The sequence below is a fragment of the Cibotium barometz genome, chromosome 1 (genome assembly GCF_041138505.1).
Source record: "Cibotium barometz isolate CiBa-2024 chromosome 1, ASM4113850v1, whole genome shotgun sequence".
Classification (NCBI taxonomy): domain Eukaryota; kingdom Viridiplantae; phylum Streptophyta; class Polypodiopsida; order Cyatheales; family Cibotiaceae; genus Cibotium; species Cibotium barometz.
In genome coordinates, this window is record NC_141046.1 from 46,277,477 (window position 1) to 46,301,563 (window position 24,087).

Here is a 24,087-nt window from a genome sequence, read left to right on the forward strand (position 1 = left end):
AGATGAACATGATGATTTTCCTACGCGCATTTATATAGGTCCCATCACTGTTGGTCGACCTCTTGCCCGGACTCTTGCCCGACTTGCCCTGTGTTAGATGGCGGGCTGTCCACTTGGCCAAACCACCTGCCATCCATGGTACCCAAGATCCTGAACATTGCAAGACCGCTTTGCATCCAGTGTGAACGCTTCACATTCAGTGTGAACGCTTCACATTCTGTCCACGCCACTTTGCATGCAGTGTGAACACTTCATGTTCCGTCTATGCCACGTCAACACAAAGTCGTTAAAGAAACCTGCGGTGGCCAACTGTTGTTCGATCTAGCACTTTCCATTTGTCCAACCATTCATTAAGAAACATTGTAAGCTGCAAAGTATCCTTCGGTAGCTCGCAGAAAGCACACTCCATAGAAAGGCATGGTAAAATTCTGCTATCCACACTCCCACCACCAATGCATTTACTGAGATGGATCACAAGAACTTCTTGCACCAACTTCAATGCACCTTGAAGGAAGAAAGAAGAACCAAGAACAAAACTTCCTAGAATACTTGCACCAAATATGTATCCACCAGGTGAAATGACCACATACTTGGAAACCCTAATAGGGTTAAGATAACCCGCATTGGCTAGCAGCTCACCTCCCAACCATAGGCTTCCTTCCAAAACCACCCATGAGCCTATGGTCAGATTTCCGTGAGTGCCAAGCCCTGACAGCATGCCCTGGCATCCTATACCACCAGACCGCCTGCTTGCTTGCAACTACTCTGGCCCTGAGGTCATGCATGCCTTGGAGATCTCCCTCTTTCAGTGGAGACCTCACAATCCCCATAAGTGAGCTCAAACTCACTTATGTAGTAACTAGGCTATTATTAGCCCATTGCTTATAAAATAAGCTTTTAGCCATTATAAGCCTCTAGTTAGTTTTTTATTGACTCTTCACCAATCCCAACCTCATCCTTGCTAGCCCTTAGACCTTGGGCGGGTCCTCTCAGCCCTAGTTAGGTTTTTATTAATTTTACGCCAATCCCAACCTCATACTCGCTAGCCCTTAGCCCTTGGGCGGGGGCCCTATCAGCCGCTACGCTTGGGTGAGCCCTAACCCTAATCCTGGGTTAGCACATCACTTAAACCCGTTCTAACCCCCCGGTTACCATTGGTCCTAGCCCAATTAGGGACGTAACACCAAGACTACTTGGCTCCTTTATGTCAAGACCACCGTCTCCTTGTGAAACATACTCCAAGTAATACCTCCACCAATACACCGAAGTAAAACTTCTCGTTGTTGTCGGTACAATCTCCAAGATGTGCACTATGAAGCACAGCACCCCCCCCCCCCCGCCCCCGGCGACGTAAAGACAAATCTAGTGATATGTCCCTGTTCTGCCCCACCATGATACCAAACACTGAAGAAACTCCACCCAATGCGAATGGTAGGTGAGAAGAGGACTTCTATTCAAGCCTTGAAACTGAAGCAACCACCACTGAGTCTAAAGATTCTCCACCGAGTGCAGACGGCAACTGTGAGGACTCTCCACCAAAGGCCTAGCCAGAAACTTTCTCTCTTCAAGCATGTGGCATGATGCAATGAAACATCCTAGGTGTGTGCTCAACCCAAGAAATGAAAAAAGCTGAGGCGCACACGCATGCATCTCTTTCACACTCATTCTCCGGTTCTAAAGTAACCTCCTCCTTGGACTGCTCCTCCAACTATAGAATGACCTCCTGACCAAGATAAAAGAAAGTCAAAGAAGGCATTAGAAAACTCATCCCTAAGTAGGTTGCATGTGAGAAGTTGGCTTGCTAGAGGCCTATCACAAAGCTCTCAATACTACACAAAATATATTGGCCAAGGTCATTGCTATCACGTGATGACCCCTCTCCTACAAAGGCGTGTTTCCAAGAGAATGGGTTCATAAAAGGTAGGTCCATCATGGATAATATATACTATGTGCTGATAGGAAAGGAGGTGACTCTACACTTGGATCAGAAATGCATTATGCTCTAGCTTGATCTTGAGAGAGCCTATGACAGCACAATGGTCCTTAATCACAATGTTGGCCCGTTTGGCCCTCTATTTCCACTATGATTTATGTATTGTGTTTTGAAGAAGAGTCAAGTCTTCTGCTCAATGGCCTCTTTGCGAAATGTGGAAGCCTTGACTTACTTGATCCAACCCCTACACCTACTAGTTAGGGACACTAATGCAACCGCCATGATTAGACAGCAAAGAGAAGGGAGAGATGAACTGTGTTTTCAGTATATTCATATGATACAAAAAGATGTCTTTGACTGTGGCCTTTGGCCTTCCAAAATGGACTGAATTCTGACTACAGCAGCCCGTCGGGCAGCAAAGACAAGCACAAAAATCATTTAAACATCATTTAATGCTGCTGACCCCCTTGTCTGAAGGCTTATGACCTAGCTGACTGGTCCTTTGACCTTGGGGGCTTCATCTTTGCCTGTCAAAGCCTATTAAATGCCTTAAACTAATCCTACACCTACTGCCAAATCAAGGATTATCCCGGAGATTAGTCTTGTCCATGTGTGTGCACATGACCGACACTCTTTCATAACCTTTTGGCGCAATTCTTGGACCACACAAATACGTTTTTGCACCATCAGAAAGCCATCTCGAATCGAATAGGATGGGACAGCAATACCACCATTCAAATCAGCCCAAATAAGCTGCAAATCTATGTCCAAAGAATACATATCCCACATCCCTGACAAGTCCTGATGATAGGCGGTAGTCATTGCATGCACTTGAGGCCTACGTGACAAAGCATCCGCTACCAAATTCTTCTTGCTCGGAGTATGCAAAATCTGAAAATGAAACATGGACAAGAAATTTGTCCACCTTAGGTGCTTTTCTGAGAGTTTAGGCTGTGTGAGAAAGTGCCATAAACTCTGATGATCTGTTTTAACCATAAATTCAGCCCCCAAAAGATAATGCTTCCATGTTTGTAGGGCATGAATAATGGCCAATAACTCTTTCTCATAAACCTGTAAATACAGTTATACATGTTGCAGACGGCAGCTTTCAAAAGCCACTGCATGTCACTCTCGATTCAAAACAGCCCCCAAACAATCTCCACATGCATCACACTCCACCACAAAAGGTCTATGCAAGTCTGGAATAATAAGAACAGGCCCTGAGATGATGGTGTCCAACTTTTGGGAAGCTGTTCTTTTGAAATTGGACCAACGGAATGCAAATTTCTTCTTCGTTAAATCAAGCAATGGAGAAGCCAAGAAAGCGAAGTGTTGAATAAATCGATGACAGTAAGAACATAAACCAATGAAGCTCCTGACTTGATGAACGTTATGAAGTTCCGGCCAGTTCTTAATAACTTGAATCTTTGCAGGATCCATGTGTACACCATCTTTCAAAACAATATGCCCCAAATAATGGATCTCTGACAAGAAGAATCTTCTTTCCATTGATGAAAAGCTTGTGTTTCCTAAGCTCTTCAAAAACAATGGCGACATGTTCCTTATGCTCAACCTCACTCTTAGAAAAGATAATAATATTATCAAAGAAAGTCCTATGAACTTGCGGTGAGGTCTAAAGATTTTGTCCATCATTCAATTGAAAGTGGCAGGAGCATTTGTAAGACCAAATGGCACCACTAAATATTCATAGAGCCCAAATGATGTTCTGGAAGCCGTTTTGTGTACATTTTGAGGTACCACACCACTCTTATGATCAATGCGACTGAAACAACCGGCTTTCTCAAGCTTGTCAAGAATATCATCGATTCTAGGAATCAAAAACCTGTTCTTGATGGTAATCTTGTTAAGGGCCCTGTAATCAACACACATTCTGTATGACCCATCCTTTTTCTACACAAGCAAAACTGGAGAACAATAAGGCGAAGAACTTGGCCTAATCAATCCCTTCTCAAGTAGATCATTCACTCAAGTCATGATTTCCTCCTGTTGGGCAGTACTCACTCTATAAGGAGGTCGGTTAGGAGGAGAACTACCAGGGATTATGTCAATACAATGATCCTCTGGATCTCTATAGGGTAACTGTCCAAGTAGAGAGTCAACAAAACAATCTGCATAATCACTTAAGAAATCAATCTTATCTTGATCTACGGGATTTACAGCATCATGCTCAACATTATCACGTACACAAAGACCAAGTAAGAACAAGTTGATTTCTTTATTGCTTTGGAAATAGAAATGTGGCTTACAATGGGACTCCCAGTAGTACCCGCATCAATACAAACTTCCCTACCCCTATGAGTAAACAGTACTTTCTTCTCTTTGTGTAAAATCTTCAAATCCAAACAATAATGCCATGGCATCCCAAGTCTCACATCACATCTCGTAAGCGGTGCTACGAGGAAGTCTTCATGATCCAAATATCCTTGAATTTGTATGCAAAGCTTCCCAATGATGGGAGTGACTTTGACTTTCATGGCCTCAAAGGCGGCATCTGCATGAAAGTCCATGCCCTATTCCTCGGGCCTTAGCCCAAGAGCAGTAGCCATATGAATGGATATAAAGTTATCTGTAGAGGCATTATCAAAAAGGAATAAAGTTGTTTGATCCTTTAACTTGCCCCAAGCCTTGCATAAAACTTTGCTCCTTGAGTCATGTGCAGTATTACCCTGTACATCGGGTATAACATTCACACTTGATTTTACATCCTATGCTGGAGATGCAATCCACACTTCTAGATGTGGTGAGACTCGGTTTGAATCTTGGCAAGTTGAGGTTTCTACAAATTGGATTACCGGAGGTCACCTAACACCTTAAAGGTTTTGGGGTCTGTATGGCTAGACCAATTTGTGGAACACCTCAGTTAAGCGCGCTTGCGCAAGAACACAACTGGGATGGGTGACCTCCCGAGAAGTGGGAGGATCCATGTTTCCAACATGGTATCAGAGCCCAAGACCTCAACCAAAGTGTGGCTGGGTGTTGGAGATGCAATCCACACTTCTAGAGAGAACCAGCTCATGTGGTGAGACTGGGTTTGAATCTTGGTAAGTCGAGGTTTCTACAAATTGGATTACCGGAGGTCACCTAACACCTTAAGGTTTTGGGGTTTGGATGGCTAGACTAATTTGCGGAACACCTCAGTTAAGCGCGCTTGCGTAGGAACACAACTAGGATGGGTGAACTCCCGGGAAGTGGGAGGATCTATGTTTCCAACATCCTGCACATTATTCCTTTTGGCATTGAGATTTCATGCAATGCCAACCTTACATCTAGCAATGCCAATCTTTCCAAAGGACGCTTCTCTTCAGTGTTTGGCTACTCTTGTTACAGAGTTTGAGCATATAGACTTCGAGGGTTCCAGTGAGGAGCAGCTTGCTTCTCCCAGGATTGATTATCTATAGGATCTCATCTTGGTGGTTTTGAGGTTTTTCAAACCTTCTCTAGCCTAGAAACACGACATTCAACTTCGGGGAGTGTTCTTACACTTGGGAGTGGAACCATTATTTGGAGCAGCACGAAGCAACCTACATGGTTGTTTTCTTCAGAGGAGCGGTGTACCTGGTAGCTTGTTCTGTTGTTTTTGTAGCTAAGTTGCTGACGAGATTGCTTGTGGAGCTTTCGTGGTACCTGTTGTTGCAGTCTTTCATCTTTGATCAAGGACGACGCCTCTGGTTTCCTGGAGTTCACTGAGCATCTAATACTGAGAGGGGGTGTTAGACATAATCATCCCCTTGCTGCTGGCTCCTCTATGGTGTCATATTTGTGCCTCTAGGGCTGACCATGTTAGCTTGAGGGGCTGGTCACCCCTTACATCTTTTCCCACCTTTTTTCCCATTTATGGAGTCGTGGGTATTATTTGTCCATGTCATGTGCTGGTCGGCTGCCCCTTTTTGGGCATATATATAGTTGGGTCTTTCCTCCCTCACACACTTTTTATGCTCGCCTTGCATGCCTTGTGCCTCTGCCTTTTTGGCTTGCCGCAGTCCCTCCTGCTCGGGACTTGTACTAGTATGTGCTTCTTGTTTGGTTGATATTGAGGGCAGGTATCCACCTGCGTTTCTCTCCATCTCTCTCCAGAAGACATTGACAGTTGTACATTGATTTGTCTCATAGGTCGAGTTCGGCCTCTAGTAGACGTTAATACAGCTCTCTCTCTCTCCCTCCCTCTCTCTCTCTCTCTCTCTCTCTCTCTCTCTCTCTCTCTCTCATATGGATTGAAGCAACTGCTCGAAGCAACTGGGTTCACCTCCGCGAAGCAACTGCACGAAACGTCATGGTTCACCTGCGCGAAACATCACCTGGCCCTCGGGACTTTTGTGCTCACTGCTTGTGTACCCGATTTCAGTGTTCAGGTCTCTCTCTCTCTCTCTCTAGCTAGCACTCTCTCTCTCTAGGTAGCGCCCTCCTCAGTCGGCTGCGCTTCTTCACCTGTATACCCTGCAGCGCCACCTTAAGCCCTGCAGCACCACCTATAGTGCCGCCTTCAATCCTGTGCAGCCCTTGCTCTGTCCAGCAGCGCCGTCCCCCACTTTTTACTGTGTCGCCTCTGCCCAGCAACTGCGCCGTCTCCTTACCTACTGCCTGGCTGCGCCTCTTCACCTGTTGCTGTCCTGTGCAGAATTTCCGCCTGCTGCTGCAACAACACAGCATTGCCAGTTCTCAGTTCTGCTGCCTTTTCCCTCTCACCCACCCTTGCTCAGGCCCCCAAGGCAGCAACTAGTAGGGGAAAACATGTCTCAGGATGGTGAGACAACCTTTCACACCCCCACGAAGGCACCAAATGCCTACCGCAGAAGACTGAGGGAAGGAATCATGTCCCCTGGCTCACGAAGGATTACGAAGATGGCCCAACCAGATGAGGCCCTTTATGAAGAGCTACAGCTTCACATAAGGACAGATGATGAACACCATGCGAGAGGAGCTTGAAAAGGAATGGACCGAGCAGATGCATGCCCAAAGGAAAGTGAGATACAAAACGCTGAAGGAAGAGATATATGTCCAATTGAAGGGAGAAATGCAAGCCCAAGTACGGGTTGAGATGGAATTAGCCCAAGCCTTGATGCACACGGAAACTATTATCCCTTCCACCCACCCCCGTAGAACTGCCCCACAGAACAGTTGGTATGATGATGAGTGTCGTGAGACACGAGCACAGCTACAGCTTGAGATTGCCATTGGGTCTCACACGCATAGACAGGCCAGGATGATCTTTCGGCGCCTTGTGCGGAGGAAGAAACAAGCCTATCTGGCTAAGCTAGAGGAGGAGATCTACCAACTCTTCTGGGGAAGGACAGCAAGAGGGCATGGAAGATGTTTCAAAAGATACAGCCTGGTACTCCGATTACTGCACCTGAGGCATGGCATACTTATGCTAGAGAGCTATATGATGCACCAGGACAGCCCCCCACCCCCCCTCCACTGGGAGCTAGACCGGCTAGCAGCACCTTTTTTACTATGCGGATGGTGCTAGATGCGATAGACAGGTTACAGAATGGAAAGACACAGGATCATGATGGGCTAGTTGGAGAGCACTTCTCATATGCACGAGACACTTTGGCTCCGCTCATCATACATGTGTTTAATCGTGCCATTTGTAAGGGTTTCCCGACAAGCTCGATAGAGCATATCATTGTACCACTCTTTAAGAGTGGGGACCCCATGGTACCAGGCAACTACAGGACGATCATGATTGGTCATTACTTGGCCAAATTATATGGCTCTATATTGGAGTCGGAGCTGAGCTGATGGGCAAAGAGGCATGGTCATCGAGCACATGGACAGGCTAGCTTCAGGAGAGGATTTACTACCTTGGATCACATACTGACACTTTGGGGCAGGGCCCAGAAGAGAAGGATATACTGCTGCTTTGTGGACTTCCGCAAAGCCTTCGACACCGTACCACGTGCCAGGCTTATGCACAGATTGCATGACATTGAGGTACCTGAGGATATGCAAAGGGGGATATATGCTTTGTATGAGTCTGTGACAGGCAGAGTCCGAGCTCCAGGCGGACTATCTGATAGGGTGACCAGCACAATAGGGGTGAAGCAGGGATGCCCGCTATCGCCCACCCTCTTTGGACTGTACATTGATGCGCTCTCAGATTATGTAGACAGATTGGGAGGCCCAGGGGCATGCCTGGCAGGGGTGTTTATACCCATCTTGTTATATGCTGATGATATTGTTCTAATCTCAGACTCTCCGAAGGGATTACAGAGACACCTGGATGCATTACAGGCTTTCTATGCGGATAGAGATCTGATAGTGAACCTTGGGAAAACCAAGGTTATGGTGTTTAATACCACACAGGCATGGGTGACAAGATCAGAGCCTCAGTTCACTTTCCGAGGGGAGCCGATAGAGTACGTTAGGTCATATGTCTACTTGGGAGTTACTTTCACAGGACCGCGTTTCTCCCTGAAGGAGGGAGTAGCACCTAGATTAGCTCGAGGGCATGCAGCCTTGGGGGCACTTGAGAGGCAGTGTGCACACATACAGTTTCAGGAGCCACGCACCGAATTGTGGCTATTTGATACGCTTGTCACACCGACCCTCCTGTACGGAGCTCCAATTTGGGGACCCAGTATACATCACAGATCTCAGAGAGGGACAGATGAGGGATGGAGGCAAATGACGAGACCACTGATTATGATGATTGCCCGCATGATTCAGAGCAAATCATCAGTACCACATGAGATTGTTTGGGCTGAGCTGGGTGCCCCACCTGTAGTAACCGAGGCCCTATTCCAAGCAGTTACCTTTTTACAGCAGTTATGGGAGCTCCCTTAGCAGAGGTACTCCCGATTGGCATTGACCTCATCCATACAGCTGGCAGAGGATGGAGATACTCATTGCTGGTACTGAGATGAGATCATGGTTTGACCTACATGGTTTGCGGATAGAGGCACTCCTTTCAGTACTGTCTGGATTGTCCATTTTTGGATCTCACCCGCTCAGAGCAAAACCACGTGATCAGGATGGATATCATCAGAGTGGACACAGAGAGGACATGGACTAGCCCCCTTGAGCCCTTGGGCACGAAAATGGCTCATTACAAGAGCCATTTTCTACACCTCTCACCGGGTGATTTTATCACCCGCCCGGCGTACATGGATGTACACCTGTCACATGGGATACGTTGTGCCATTGGACAGATCCGGACCACATCACACCAACTGCGGATTGAGACAGGGCGATATGTGCATCAGATCTTGGATGACCGCATTTGTCAGCTATGCTACCAGGAGGTAGAGACAGAGGAACACTACATTTGCCGATGTACAGTCTATTATGAGATGCGAGGGAGATATCATTGCCTCTTCCGAGAGAGTTTTGGGCCGTTATGCAGGGTCATGGAGTTTGAGAGTCAAAGATGCCTGGGATTGTTTCTACTTGAGCTCAGGAGACACAGAGACACCCTCTTGGCAGGAGGCCGAGCCATGATGTACCTAGACAGAGGACCCTGACAGTTTTCTTTGGCACCAGCACCAGCAACCCAGCCCACACACCTCCTGATACCTCCTCCATTGGGCCATCAGGGCACCGACCACGCTCCCAGGGAGTCACCACTAATAGAGCAGTTATCTTATGTCGTGCTCGTCAGCCACGCCCACCAGGATCCCAACCACGGCATCCTCACCATCCCCAGATCAGAGCCATTATTGCTCGGCATCGGAGGCGCCTACCTCGCTTCTACGACCTCTCCATTCTAGACAGCCCCATGGCGGAGATACTTGATCTAAGGAGAGGGCAGCACTTCAACTGATCAGCATACATGGATCTACCTCATATACATTTTTCAATATTTTCCAGTATTTTCTACTCAGTATCATCTCGGAGTCTTGCAGTTCTGTTCTTATAACTGTAGGACAATCAGTTTATTGTACTTTTTAGTCTCATTTAGTTGTTCTCTTTGATGAGACACCAACTTCAGATGTACTCTCAGTTTTGGTCTCATAGGCCACTATGGCCTCTTAGAGACGTTAATATATCATTTCATTTCTGTCATGTGCATGACATGCTCATGTACCTTCTCAGGGCTAATCCAGAAGGAGCAGCCAACAAAAGACCATTAAAGCTAGGACTTGGAGCACAAGATACAGAAGTGGACAGTGCAAGGCTTGGAGAACTTGGAGGACTTAGGGGGCTCAGTCGGCTACAAGGAAAATGGAGTTGGCTGTACCAGAAGGGGTCGGCTGCAACAGGCGCTTCAGTCCATGGAGAGGTGCAGCCCGACCAGTGATTTGTTGGAGTTCATGCCCAGTCGGCCAGCATTGCAGTTGTCCAACATGCCTATGAAAGGGCTAGTGTGCTCATCATTGTACTCATTCATTCCTCTAGGGAATGGGTCCAGCATTAGGACAGTTTTTGGGTGTTTCCCACCTTTTATGAAGGCAGCCTATGGCTGTAGATTAGGAGTACCTTTTTGTACTATATGAATATACTGAACTTTCCAACATATCTCTCTCTCTACTCTCTCTTCATGTCTGCGTTTTGCATCAGATTGTTTCCAGTGGTGTTTAGGGCTGAAAGAAGACCCCCAGAGCTTCCGCGGATTTGAAGAAAACCACGGACAGCAACCTCAACATTGTCCAGAAGAACCTCCTCGATCGTATTGCTAAGTTTTAAGACCGAGGCAGAAACATGGAAGAAAGAAAAGGAAACAATGCAGGAGGAGATTGCCCAGCTTAAAGGCGAAGTAGCTTCACTGCGTGAACGCCCAGAAGAAGGGGAAATCCTCGAGGCAGACAAAGAAGCCATGAAGGAGGGGCTCACCCAGACGATTACCAAAACCCTGGAGGGCAAGATGGAAGCAGTAAGAGAAGGATGGGTGAAAGTGGTCAAGAAAAACATTAAGAAAGAAGTACAAGAGGACACGCACATGGTCCAATCCACACTAGATGAAGAGAAGCTAAGGAGAATCCGTCGCCTGAACATACGCGTGACAGGTATTCCAGAGACAGAGGGGTGCACCCTGAGGCGGACGGCCGAAACTTACGCATAAAATTAGGCCATGCGGAGGATGCACCACTTCCATTCACCAAGATATGGAGGACAGCCCCACACAAGGACCCCACCCAAAGTAAAGCCCTAATGCTACAGTTCGCAGACGAAGTGAGCAGGCAAACCTTCATGACACAGAGAGTTATTCTGAGAAACCTACCAGGGGACCCCATCTACTTTGATGATGACCTAACTTGGATGCAGAGACAACATAGGAAATCATGCATGCCACAAATTAAAGCAGCACGTGCTGAAGGGAAAAAGGCACATTACAGAGACGGCCATGTATACATAGAGGGCAAGATGGTGGCATAGCGCCATATGGCCTATGGGACACAGGAAATTATCAAGAAGCACAAGGAGATATATGCAGCAGTTTGGAACTGCAATGGGGCTCTATGGACACATCCAGGCAGACTAGAGGAAGTTATGGAGAACCGGGACATCATGTTTCTGACACAGACGCATGAAAGCCCAGAGAGAGGCTTACCACGGGGAGCAGGGTACCAGTGGGAATCAGTGTACAGACAAGGGATGCGACAGGGCACTTCCAGAGGCTCAGGTGGGATCGCCATACTATTCAGACGAGCACTACACCAGCGTATCAGGGTGGTGTCGAGAGACCCAGAGGCACGCTACATGTGGATTAGCCTACAACTCTCAGAGGTGAGAACAGTTTACTTGGCAATATGCTACTTCCCACCGAAGGGGTCGAGATTCAACACAGGTCACATGGAGGACCAGATTGGAGGAGGAGAGGAGAGAGGGGCCCTTCCTAGTGAGTCTCCATACGCCACTCTATCCGTAGATATCCTACACTATTCGACCATGGGGGAGGTTCTCCTGATGGGGGACTTCAATGCACGCACACAGAATCGACAGTGTAAATCATTCGACTTCATAGATCCCCTCATCCTACAGGCACTAGACGATGTAGATGCAAGGACCACGAGGATGTCAGAGGACAGTGGGCCAGACAGTACAGGTTATGGGCAACACCTTCTGCACCTGGGAGCTAGACACCATCTCGTTATTTACAACGGGATGTCACAATGGCCAGAATCGGGAAGACTCACATGTTTCCCATCATCAGGAGGCAGCAGCACTATGGACTACATATTGGGCTCGCGGGAGAGCACAGACCTGATAGACTCTTTCACTATCCCTACATGCCCCATTGTTGCGGACCATACTTATTTGGCTTTTTCTCTTAGGAGCTCTCTTGATCTGCCACCCCCGACCACTCAGGCATCTCATACCATCTTCCACTTTACCCGGGAGCTTGCACAGCAGCTAGCCACAGCTTTCCACACCATCTCCAGACAAGGAAGCCACCTAGATCCGGGGGCATGCCCCAGAATAGATGGTATGATAATGAGTGCAGAGAGCTTCATTGACATCTCCGAGCCCAGATAGCGAAAGGGGAAATAACACAGCAGCAGGCCAGTAGAGAGATGCGGTCTCTTAAACGCCGTAAGCGACGCACATATGAGGAGGCTCAATACTGGGACATCTACCACATGCTCATGAGCAAAGATGCAGCCACTGCTTGGCGACGACTCAAAGAGCCACGCCCCCCCACCTCGATTACTGATCCTCAACGCTGGCAGAGTTATGCAGAAGGGCTTTATGATGTTCCGTACCAACCACTCATCCCTCGCCCCACCGAGACTCCACTGACCTCATCGATTTTCTTTACTACCGATATGGTATCTCGAGCTATACATAGATTCCAACATGGGAGAGCTGAGGATCACACTCGCTTACAGGGTGAGCATTTCATTTATGCAGCTGACACACTCTCTCCTTTTATTGCTTACCTCTTTAACAGGGCTCTGGTAGAAGGTTTCCCGGCTGAGTGGACGATGCACACTATTGTACCGATCCACAAAGCTAGGGACATGTTGGACCCCGGTAATTACAGGACTATCATGATTGGTCATACCTTGGCAAACTCTATGGGGCTATCCTGGAGGCAGAATTGAGCACACACGCTGAGAGGGAGGGGCTTCGTGCCCCTTGTCAGGCAGGTTCTCGGCGAGCCTTCTCTACTATTGATCACATTTTCACCCTGAGATGCCTGATTGACCAAACTCGGGCACGGAGACAAAGACTCTATTGCTGTTTTGTGGACTTCCGCAAAGCCTTCGACACAGTCTCGAGAGAGCGCCTCTTCCACCGCTTACAGACACTGGGCATACCCCCCGACATGATGTGGGGGATTTACAGATTATATGAGCAAGTGTTTGGACGAGTTAGATGCCTAGGGGGACTATCAGATATGATTGCCAGCACCATTGGTGTGAAGCAAGGCTGCCCTCTCTCCCCGACACTCTTTGGCTTATACATCGACGAGGTAGCAGACTACATCATACACGGAGGAGGCTCTGGGATTGACATCTCAGGTACGACTGTACACATTCTATTATATGCTGATGATATCATTCTTGTGTCGGATACTCGGACAGGGCTACAAAGGCATCTACAGGCCCTGGATACTTTCTGTGCGGAGCGAGGACTCACAGTGAACCTTGGGAAAACCAAGGTTCTGGTCTTTCATACATCAGCAGCAGTCAGATGCCAGACTATCCTTACACTAGCCCGGGGTCAGGTAGAGGTGGTGGGCTCATATGTATACCTTGGGGTCACATTTACCAGCTCATCAAGGAGATTCTCTATGGCACAAGCAGCTAGAGACAGAGTGACACGAGGGTATGCAGCACTAGCAATTTTGGAACGCCAGTGTCACCAGGCACACTTCCAGGAGCCCCGTACTAAGGGGTGGCTATTTGATACACTAGTTACTCTAGCATTGATGTATGCAGCAGCAGTATGGGCACCAGGTTTGGCTACATCCTCATGGTCATAGATAGAGCGCCCTCATATTTTGATGCTCTCACGGATGATCCGCCACAAACCTTCAGTACCACATGATATCCTTCGAGCGGAGTTTGCTGTACCACCTATGTTAGTAGAGGCCATGTTCCAGACTATATCTTTTATACACAGGATGCGGGAGCTCCCACTAAATCGGGTATCTCAGGCTGCTTTTGAGGCATCCAGACAGCTTGTTGAGGAGGGACATACATGGTCATGGTACTCCCAGGTGGTACAGTGGATATCATCACACAGGATTGATATTGACAGATTACCACCCTTACAGTATGACCTAGCTGCACCACACAGACGCCTCTCTCAGACAGAGAGGAACAGAGTCATGAGACATGACATTTGGCAGGGCCACATACAGGAGACTTGGCTATCTCCCAGTCAGCCACTCTCGACGAAGATGCTCTACTACAGAGACCACTTCTTGAGCACCTCCACAGACGGCTTCATCCAGCGACCACGATACTTGGAGGTCCACTTATCACATGGAGCCAGAGTAGCCGTTGGGCGACTAAGGGTCTCATCACACCAACTAGAGATCGAGACTGGGAGAGCAGCACGCATCCCTCGAGCAGAGCGCATTTGCAGATTATGCCAGACGGGGGTAGAGACAGAGGAGCATTTTGTTTGCCAGTGTGGTGCTTTGCAGGAGATCAGGGCATGCTATCTTGAGGTTTTCAGAAGGACCACATCACTTAGACAGATCTGGGAGAGATCGGACTAGAGACAGCTAGGCAGACTACTACTAGCACTACAGAGACACAGGGAGATCTTACTTCAGACACCCGCACATCATAGCGGAGGAAGAGAGTCCCAGTTGACTGACTTCTTCCAGAGATTGGCACCAGTAGCCCAGCCAAACACATTGGGAGTGACATCTCAGCGAGCGGAGGAGATTCGAGCTAGGCGACGACCCAAACTAGCCGGCTACTAGACACCACGGCTACACCACAGAGAGATCGCGGCCATCCGGTCTCGACACCAGCAGGAGGTCCAGGAGCAACTGGCACACTTTCGCTCTGATCCAAGACGCATGTTCCAGACATTTACGGCATCCTCAGATCGGATGTATGGCATATTGTACCCAGACTATGGGACTGGATGGAGTTAGGAGTAGATAACATATCATACTTGTATCACCCCTTCAGCATATAGAGATGCATTAGTAGCCCTAGTACTCCATCCACACCCTCTCGTTTGTACACCACTATTGAGTCCCCTATGGTCGTGTTGTTGTCATACTTGTACATTTTATTCTCACTCCACATTTTCCTCTTGATGACTGGAGGAACATCATTGTACTACTTGTTTGTCTCATAGGCCAATTTTGGCCTTTTGCAGACGTTAATATATCTTTCTTTCTTTCTTTCTTTCTCCTGTGTTTCCACTTTCCCATCTTCCGTTGTGCATTCCTTCAAGTGGCAGCACTGGTGGCTATGGGCGGTCGGCGGCTTTGCGGCAATGCACAGGGGCGGAACTGGGCGGCGGTGGCGGTGGCGGTGGCGGCGGCTCTGGGCGGCTGAGTTGGGCAGCAGCGGCCGGCTGAGGCAGCCGGGCTGAGCTAGGAGGAGGTGGCACAAGGAGGTGAAGCCGGTGGTGAGGTAGATGATGAAGATGATGATCTCCACAACTTTATGCACTTGATGCCCAAACAAGAGGGCTCTAGCTTCTTTTATACCTTGGGGAAGCCTTGCTTTTTGCCAAAAGCTTGTCCATGCTTTAGCTTTTGCCTTCTACTCTTTGCTTTTGTTTTTTTTCAACTTTTATTACTAATAAAATATTACCCGTCTTTTAATAAAGTTGTTTGCTTTTCTGACTTCAAGGCCTTGCTTTTTGGCCCTGGAGCTGCTTTTTGAAAAAGCGGCTTTTACCTTTTTGGTCCAACTCAATCTTCTCTTTCCAATGGTGCCCTCAGCTCGTGGACAACCACCAGTTTGACTTTTTGCTTTTTCCCTGCTTTTTGACTAAAACTGGTGCTTTTTCCTAAGCCAAATTCATGATTCATGTTTCCATGCTTTCATCAACCTGTCCATGTGTCTAGGCATGTGTTCCATCATGTGAAATAGAGCTAGGAGGGCCAAATAGTTACAATAAGACAGGGATGCACGTTAGCCCCTCTTCTCTTTGCTGTTGCTACACACCTCTTATCATTGATTTGGAACTTGCTATGGAAGAAAAGCAATTTTTTGGTTTGAATATCCAAGAAAGGGGTTAGTTGGTCATCCAATGCTTTGCTGATCATTCCATTTTGTTTCTCCAAGCTGATGAGAACCTTACGAGAACTTTGGCAATCATTCAAGTGTTTGCTGATGCTTCTGGATCAGATGCAATCCTGCCAATTCCAGAATTATTAGTCTCACTAAAGAGGACTATGACCTATTGAGATGGGGGTTGCCAAGTGGTGAACAAAAGCTCTATTGTCAGACATTTGGGTTGCCCTATAGGAGTGGGGGTTTCTGATAAACAGATTGTTGACTAAGTGGTTCCTAGGATCCAGGGTAAGATGGAGAAATGGGATTGTGCAACTCTTTCCTTCCATGCCAGAGTAATTGTGATTAACCATATCATGATTTTTTCTGCCCCCTAAAAAACTGTAAGTCATATTGGATCAAGATCCTTTCCCCAATTAATTCCATTCTTTGGAAGAACAAGTGTCAAGGGAAGACCTCTCACTGGTTGGGCTGGATGGTGTCCTCTCCCAGAGCTTATGGTGGTCTTGGGATTTTGGACTTGCAGATCCACTCTCTAACCAGGATTGCTTCTACAATGGGTAAGATGATAGAGCAGAATCAGCCTTAGGGCTATGCCTGGCCAGGATTGCTTCTACAATGAGTAAGATGATAGAGCAGAATCAGCCTTGGGACTATGCTATTGCAACAGGTGATTGATCATTGCAATGTGGTGCTGAATGGTAAATGGAAAGGGTTATCCTAGATTGATAAATTGTTTACACTTGCCCCCCTTAAATGTAAAGGGTTTTATTTTGTAATTTCTTTATTCAAGATTGGAAGAATGTTCTCCACCTGGCAGAATGGTGTAGGTCTCACACGGTGACTGGCAACTCCCTCACGAGCCTACAAGTGTGGTGGTCCCAACTGTTCACTCCTCCTCTAACCTTGGAGGACAGAAAAACTGCCAGAAGGCTACACAACAAGCTCCTATCCCATATTGGGGACTTCCGAGATGGCCCCATCCATGGATGGTGGGATGTACAACAGATCAAGATTATGTTTAATGTGAATCCTACAGACTAGAGGTTGATTCAACAGGTTTTGGACAAGCTACAAGGGCTCAACATCAATATTTCATTCAGAGGGGACTGCTGGTACAAGGATTGGCAGTGGGCTGACAGTGTCTCCTTCACTAATCCTAAAACTAGTGTATTGTACTTGAAGTTGCTCAAGGTAGATGTTAATGTGGAATACTTGAGCAGGATTTGGAGGCTTGACTGGGCAGAACAAGTTTGGTTGAGGAGGCTCACACTGCTGTGGGAGGCTACTCTTACCTCTGTAAGATTAAGACCTTACTATGGAGGGTGTTCATGGGGGCATCCCCTTGGGCTTCAAATTAATGGAAAGTCATCTGGATTCTGGCAGATGTCCTAGGTGCAGGTCTAATGATGAATCACTGTAGCACTCATTTTGGGGATATCCTGCTTTGAGCCCCATGTGGGCTTGATTGGGCAGATGAGCCTTGAGAGTCTTTGATACAGAGTTTCCTGTTCCCACTGGCTTTTTGACAAGCCTCTGGGTCTTTCTCCTGAAGCTAATGCCTTGTTTGGTTTGTCAAGAATATGTCTTTGGAAGCTCTGGGGGGCGGGAATTCACTGATTTTGGGGAGCATAGATACTCAAGGAGTGAATCCCAAACAGATCATTGCTTTGTGTAAAGTAAATTTAATTGCCTTGGTCCACATCAATAACTAGTCTGCTGATAGCTTTACTATTCTGCTGGAAAGACTATGATTGATGTGCTCCTGACACCTGTACTGTCTCTTACCACCCTTGTAGTGCATTTCAGATTCTTGAAGATGTGGATTGGAAGCAGCTCAAGGTGAACATGTGGCATAATCCAGTGGGAGGAGTGGGTATATCTATAAGGCTTCCAGGTTATAAGTCACAGCGTGCCCTAGAGTGGCTGCCATGGAGGATTCCTAAGGGGGGGAACTAGGGGTCACGCAGGATTGCTGATCGAAGCATGCATGCTAGCACTTGAGCACAGAAAGAGGATGTCCAGTTGCACTTCCCATGCAACAGCATACGCAACAGCACTTCACACAAGCAGCAGAACTGGGTGAAAGGCCACTGAACAGGAAGGGGAGGTGTAAAGAGGGACGTGTGGGGGGTAGCAGAAAGGGCTGATGGGGAAGGAGGGTAAGTACAAACAGATTCTGCAAGGGAGATGAAGCAACATTCAAACAGGTACACACAAATGAAAGATTTGAGTATACGTACTTCAGAAGTAACGCATTCCGAAAAGTAGGGAGCCAATGGAGTGTCTACAAGAACAAGCCGATATAACTCCCACATGTTTTGAGCAACTGCCAAACTTGCTATGCTGCATCAGACCAAAGCAAGTTGGAGTCCACCTGAGATGTTAAACTAAAGATCGTATTTCAATCCAAAAATATTTGTAAATCTCTGAATGGGCTATGGTTTGGAGATAATACCTGTCGAACATACCTAAGGGGTGACACTTTTCAAGTAGCTCATGAACGTCACGCTCATGCAGGGTACCAGTGGCAATGAGTACAACATTATCTATCATGTGCCCATACCTAGCTTCATAAACCAGGATTCCTTGGGAAGTCAACAGACATCTAAAGCATATTAGGAAAACCACAGATATCTATGTATAGGGTGCAACTCCATCTAATTACCTAATATTACCTGATATAATCAAGAAAAGTTGACAATGGCTCAGTAGCTTGAGCTAACAAATACTTGAACTCATCAACCAGCTTCTGAGTACATTTGTCAACAATCGTGGTCGTATGCAAGGGTGATGGCTCTGTATAAACACAAAAGAAGGAAACAACAGATTGAAAGCATGCCACCTTCCTTAATGGTCACAACTCTTCTAAAGCCAACAACATTCAGAGAAGTTACCATTTTGAAAATATGGCCCATAATCTGTGGCAGATAAGTGCAGCTTGATATCATCGAGTGTTTCACATTGACAAAGATTATTATAATCGGCCGACTTAAGAAGACCAGATTTGTAACCACGGACAACTGCTTCCAAATACCCAGCATGGATGTTGAAAGTTAATGCCTCAAAGCCATACATGATCGTCAATGCAACTTAGACTGCAAAAATACGTAAGACCACATATGCAGGATAAATAGGCAACTATGTGGATAAAAAGTCAGCTATAACTTTTTCTGCTGTATAGAGATAAATAGGAGCAAAATCAGCATAATGCTTATGTGATCCTTTTGTTTTGATCTGAACACATCTACATAAAATTCGCACGCTTAAAAACCTGACTCCCAACCCTCAAGGCTGGACGAAGATGATCACTCCCCAAACTACAGGAAAAATTATAGGACAAATAGTAGCTGTCTCAGCCTAATGTCACCTGTCATAGAGGCATAATGTAGGTGAGGTGCTATGCAAATCAATGCTGCTGCAAGGGTGCTCTAAATCTGCTAGTCTCCTTGAAGAGTTGTCTATCTGGATACTACATGATGGGATAGGTTACTTTCATTGTTCATTGTACATGCAAGGCTCACATAGTACGTGGGCCTTGTTTTTGGGAAATTGGCCTTTTCATTTTCATAATTTGACACTCAATCTACTCATGGATCACATGTACTACCTTTTGGTCTCATTGACCCTTTGGGCCTTTAGTAGACATTAATAATTCTATCCCTACTCAACGGACCAGTCAATGCACACTGACAGCCCATGTGCCACAGGTGTGTCTTGCTACAAAGCAATCCAGGTGCAATGAGCTAGATGCCCGAGACCACTGGTCCGAGGAGATGCTCCACCTGACAACTTCAGATCTGAAAGATCCTCCAGAGATACAGGAGTGCCTCTCCATAAGCAATGTAGGTGGAGAGCCTATACATAGTCACAGATGTCAAGGAACCACTTTGATTCCCTCACATTTTATCGTTGTGGCATTGTAAGACTATGCATAGAGTCTAAAACCAAAGGTGCATTGTAAGACTATTTTTTCTTTCAGCTCTAGTTGGGATTTTTTATGTTTTTTCCATGATTCAGTCACTTCATGGACACATAGTAACACCCTACTTCCACTGCTAGCACCCCCGAATGCGTTGCGCAGAGGGGGTAGGGATCTTTCAGTTGGTATCAGAGCGAATTGACTAGCCGAATCAACCATAAGGCATCTAAACCAGACACTCTCAACTGTAGAAATAAAAGCTGCTCTGTACTCAGCTTCACAATTGGAAATGGCCACTGTTGGTTGCATCCTGCAGAGCCATGATATACATGAATCACCAAGATGAAAGCAAAAGCCATAGTGGACACTCACGTGTCGTAACATCCAACCCAATCCGAATCTATAAAGGCATGTAGCTGTGAATTACCCCCACCAAGAGAGAACAATCCGAGATGCTGAGTGCCCTGTAAGTAGCAGAAAACCCGCTTGACAGCCTGCCAATGCCTAGAGCTTAGACTATGCATAAACCTGATCAACTGAGAGACCCCAAACTGAATGTGTTGCATAAATAAATCAAACAACCAGCAGCCTGCTGATATAATGTATGATCAAAAGGCTCTCCAAAATCTTGAATGCTAAGCCTTGCACCTATCTCAACTAGTGTAGACAAAGGCTTACAATCCTAAAGATTAAACCTTTTAAGCAATCTCCGTATGTATTTTGACTACATCATGACTATGCCATTTGCACGCTCTAAGAACTAAATGCCTAAATAAAAATGCAACTAGCCCAGATCTGACATCTCAAATGATGAATGTAATTCAGCTTTGAAGGCTGAAATTTGTTCCTCAGCAAGGCCTTCGAGAAGCATGTCATCAACGTACAAGACGATGATCAAGAAACTATCGTGAATCTTTTGTACATAGAGAGTACTCAGTAGTAGGACTATTGCAAAAACCATGTGCAACTACGTATGCATGCATCTTTTCGTGCCATGCCCTAGAAGCCTGCTTAAGGCCATACAAGACTTTCTTGAGCTTGCGTACTTTGCTTTCTTGTCCTTTTGGTACAGAACCACAAGGCTAAAATACATATACCTCCTCGTGCAAGTCACCATTCAAGAAAGTAGTTTGAATGTCCAATTGATGTACATGCCATCCATGATGTGCTGCCAATGCAATGATGGACCGATTGGTGGTCATACAAGACGTGGGTGCAAAAGTCTCATCATAATTGCTGCCCTTTTGCTAAGCATAACCTTTGGCAACACGCCTTGCCTTGTAGTGGTCTACACTATCACCTGCTTTCTCCTCAACTTGTGAACCCACTTCATACCAATGGCCTTTTTACCATGAGGAAAATATGCCAAATACAATGTGTCTTGAGTCATACTCATTTTGCATAGCATGCATCCATTGAAGATCTTCCTATGCTTCCTCAAAAGAAACAAGCTCCTCATCATTGCACAAGGTGCTCATGAGGCATGATCAAACAAGTGTCCAGATGCATGGCGAGAACTAGCACGTGTTTTCCCTGGCAAGGGAGTCTGAACATGGCTGTTCCGTAAGGTTTGCAACAGCCGACGAGATACAGCTTTAGGTTCGTGCATGGCTGTCACCATTTGGCCGCCCAAGTGGTCTTCCCCTATTTTGTGCCAAGGTATGGGAGGCCAGGGAGCTTCATGTTGCCCGTACCGAGGCCAGACTTGCATCACCTATCAGAGGTCAGGCCTCGTGTCACCCGTGGTGTGGCCAGAACGTGGAACCCACTGTCATGGATCCCAGTTAACACTTCCCATTGAGCCGGTTTTGTGCTCAAGAAGACAGGTTCCAAGAACAGGAGATATATCCATTGCACACATCTGTGCTTGCTTGAATTGGTTTCACATGACTTGTTTTCCGGTGACTGCCTGCTATGACGTGTCCAGTTCACAGGCAGGGGACACCCACTCGTGAACCAAGGCTTGGGCTGCCCACACACGGCTCTTGGGCCCCGGGCATAACCTAGTGGGCAGTCGAGACTTTAATGAAGTGCCCAAAGGTTATTAACCTTTTCCCACCATTTCAATGGTTAAAATGAATACTTACCACTTATTCACATGCCACAAACCATGTTAGAATACAAGGCATTTGCATGGCCACCCACTCAATCATTTAAACCCACCATGTGGCCACTCAAATATGTGGGCACCTTATGTCCACCATTATTCAAGATGGGTTGTGCCACATGGCAGACCCTTCCACCACCTCTCCCAAATCTTCTCGACGACTCTCCTGGAGGTGGACGTGAGGTTCCCTTCTTTCTTTGTTGCATGCGCGGAAGCCTTGCTGTACTGATCCACAGCCCTAAGCTTAATTAAGAGCATTGATGCTAAAAACTGAGATAATTAAGACAGAGGAGAGAGAAGAAGAAAGAGATTGGGTGTCACAGTTTTCTTTTATTCATATGGTACAAAAAGGTTGCTTTAATGCTTGTACATGACTTAGACCTTGGTCAGCCCACATAGGAGTGACCCTGGCCCCTTTCTACATGATTTATACTGATGCTAGATGACTGAACTGAATTGTGAACTTGATGATTGATGAATGAAATGACTTGTGCTTATATATATGCTTTGGAAAGCAATCGGCCAGCTACCAAAGCTTATGGGCCTACTGTGGACACGAACCCCTTGAATAATTCCTTGAATAAATGCTGCGCTTTATCTGCCTGCTGGTCCTGCCACCCCTGCTGCCATGCCATGGTACCGGCTGCCTACTGCCATTGCTGCTGCCAGCCGATAGGCTCTTATGCCTTCCCATGATGATGCTCATGCTAATGTGATGTTGCTGATGATGAGGATGATGATGATGTTGATCTGATGCTGATGCTGCTCATGGTGACCTAACTGCTTATTAACCAAAGATTAATGATGTTCATGCTGAAGATTAAGCTATGGCACGGGCGTGCACGTGACATTTCCTTCTGCTAAACTTGATGATGAGGTGTACACTCTGTCGTCCTTCCTCCCTAGACTGCTACTAACTTTGACTTCTACTTTACTGACTTTGACTTGACTGATCTTTTTGTTTGAACACCTTCACTCTAGATCTCCACTTCCAAGTCTTGCTGAAGAACTGAGCATCTATTCAACAGTTGTCCCCGTGCCAACTTTCCCTTACCCTTAACACAGCATCGGGTCCTTGCCGGGACTGATCATGCCCGTTGCTAGGCCTTTACGAGAGCTCAATGATGTACTGGTTCTACTTACATACCCTCAAGGAATGCTTCCTTTGGCTTTGCTTGTTTTGCAGACCACTCCATCTGCTACCCTGCTACATTCCTGCTGGAAACTTTGCACCTTCCTTGGGACATTGCCTAGTGAGCTGAGCCTAAATGCTCTGGAACCGATGTTGCATGCACGGAAGCCTTGCTATATTGATCCACAACTCTAAGCTTAATTAAGAACATTGATGCTAATTACTGAGATAATTAAGACAGAGGAGAGAGAAGAAGAGAGAGATTGGGTGTCACGGTTTTCTTTTATTCGTATGGTACAAAAAGGTTACTTTAATGCTTGTACATGACTTAGACCTTGGTCAGCCCACATAGGAGTGACCTTGGCCCCTTTCTACATGACTTATACTGATGCTAGATGACTGAACTTAATTGTGAACTTGATGATTGATGAATGAAATGACTTGTGCTTATATATATGTTTTGGAAAGCAACCAAAGCCTGTGGACCTACGGTGGACATGAACCCCTTGAATAATTGCTTGAATAAATGCTACGCTTTATCTGCCTGTAGTCTTGCCACCATAGTAACAGGAAACGACTGTTTCCTAGCCCGGAAACGAGGAAACACCGTTTCTAGAGAGTCGCCGTTTCCGTTTCCATTTCTCCGTTTCCTAATCTCCAATAAACAATCACCCATTGATTTTTATTTTTTTTTGTTTCCGAGAAAAGATCCTTTCATTAGTTATAGAAAAAACGCCCGTAGGGCTACAAAAGATCTCTCCTGCTCATAAGAGAAACAGAGCAGTGAATACAGCATGGCAGTCCGGGAGACTCTCCCTAGGTGCTGCAAAATACAAGCATCAGTACAAAGGACTGAGAGGCTAAATCATACAA

At 46.5% G+C, this 24,087-nt stretch overlaps 1 protein-coding gene across 3 annotated transcripts in view; it reads right to left on the reverse strand.

Annotated features, from left to right (window-relative positions):
- Positions 1–24,087, reverse strand: part of LOC147642072 (V-type proton ATPase subunit d2-like) — a 73,673-nt gene that overhangs the window by 35,557 nt on the left and 14,029 nt on the right. For all 3 annotated transcript variants that reach the window (XM_086802619.1, XM_086802601.1, XM_086802610.1), the window contains exons 2-5: positions 18,951–19,151; positions 18,732–18,852; positions 18,512–18,619; positions 18,297–18,399 (exon numbers count right to left, since the gene is read on the reverse strand). In XM_086802619.1, coding sequence (XP_086658745.1) covers positions 18,297–18,399; positions 18,512–18,619; positions 18,732–18,852; positions 18,951–19,131 — 513 coding nt within the window. In that variant the 5' untranslated portion in view covers positions 19,132–19,151. The remainder of the gene's footprint in view (positions 1–18,296; positions 18,400–18,511; positions 18,620–18,731; positions 18,853–18,950; positions 19,152–24,087) is intronic.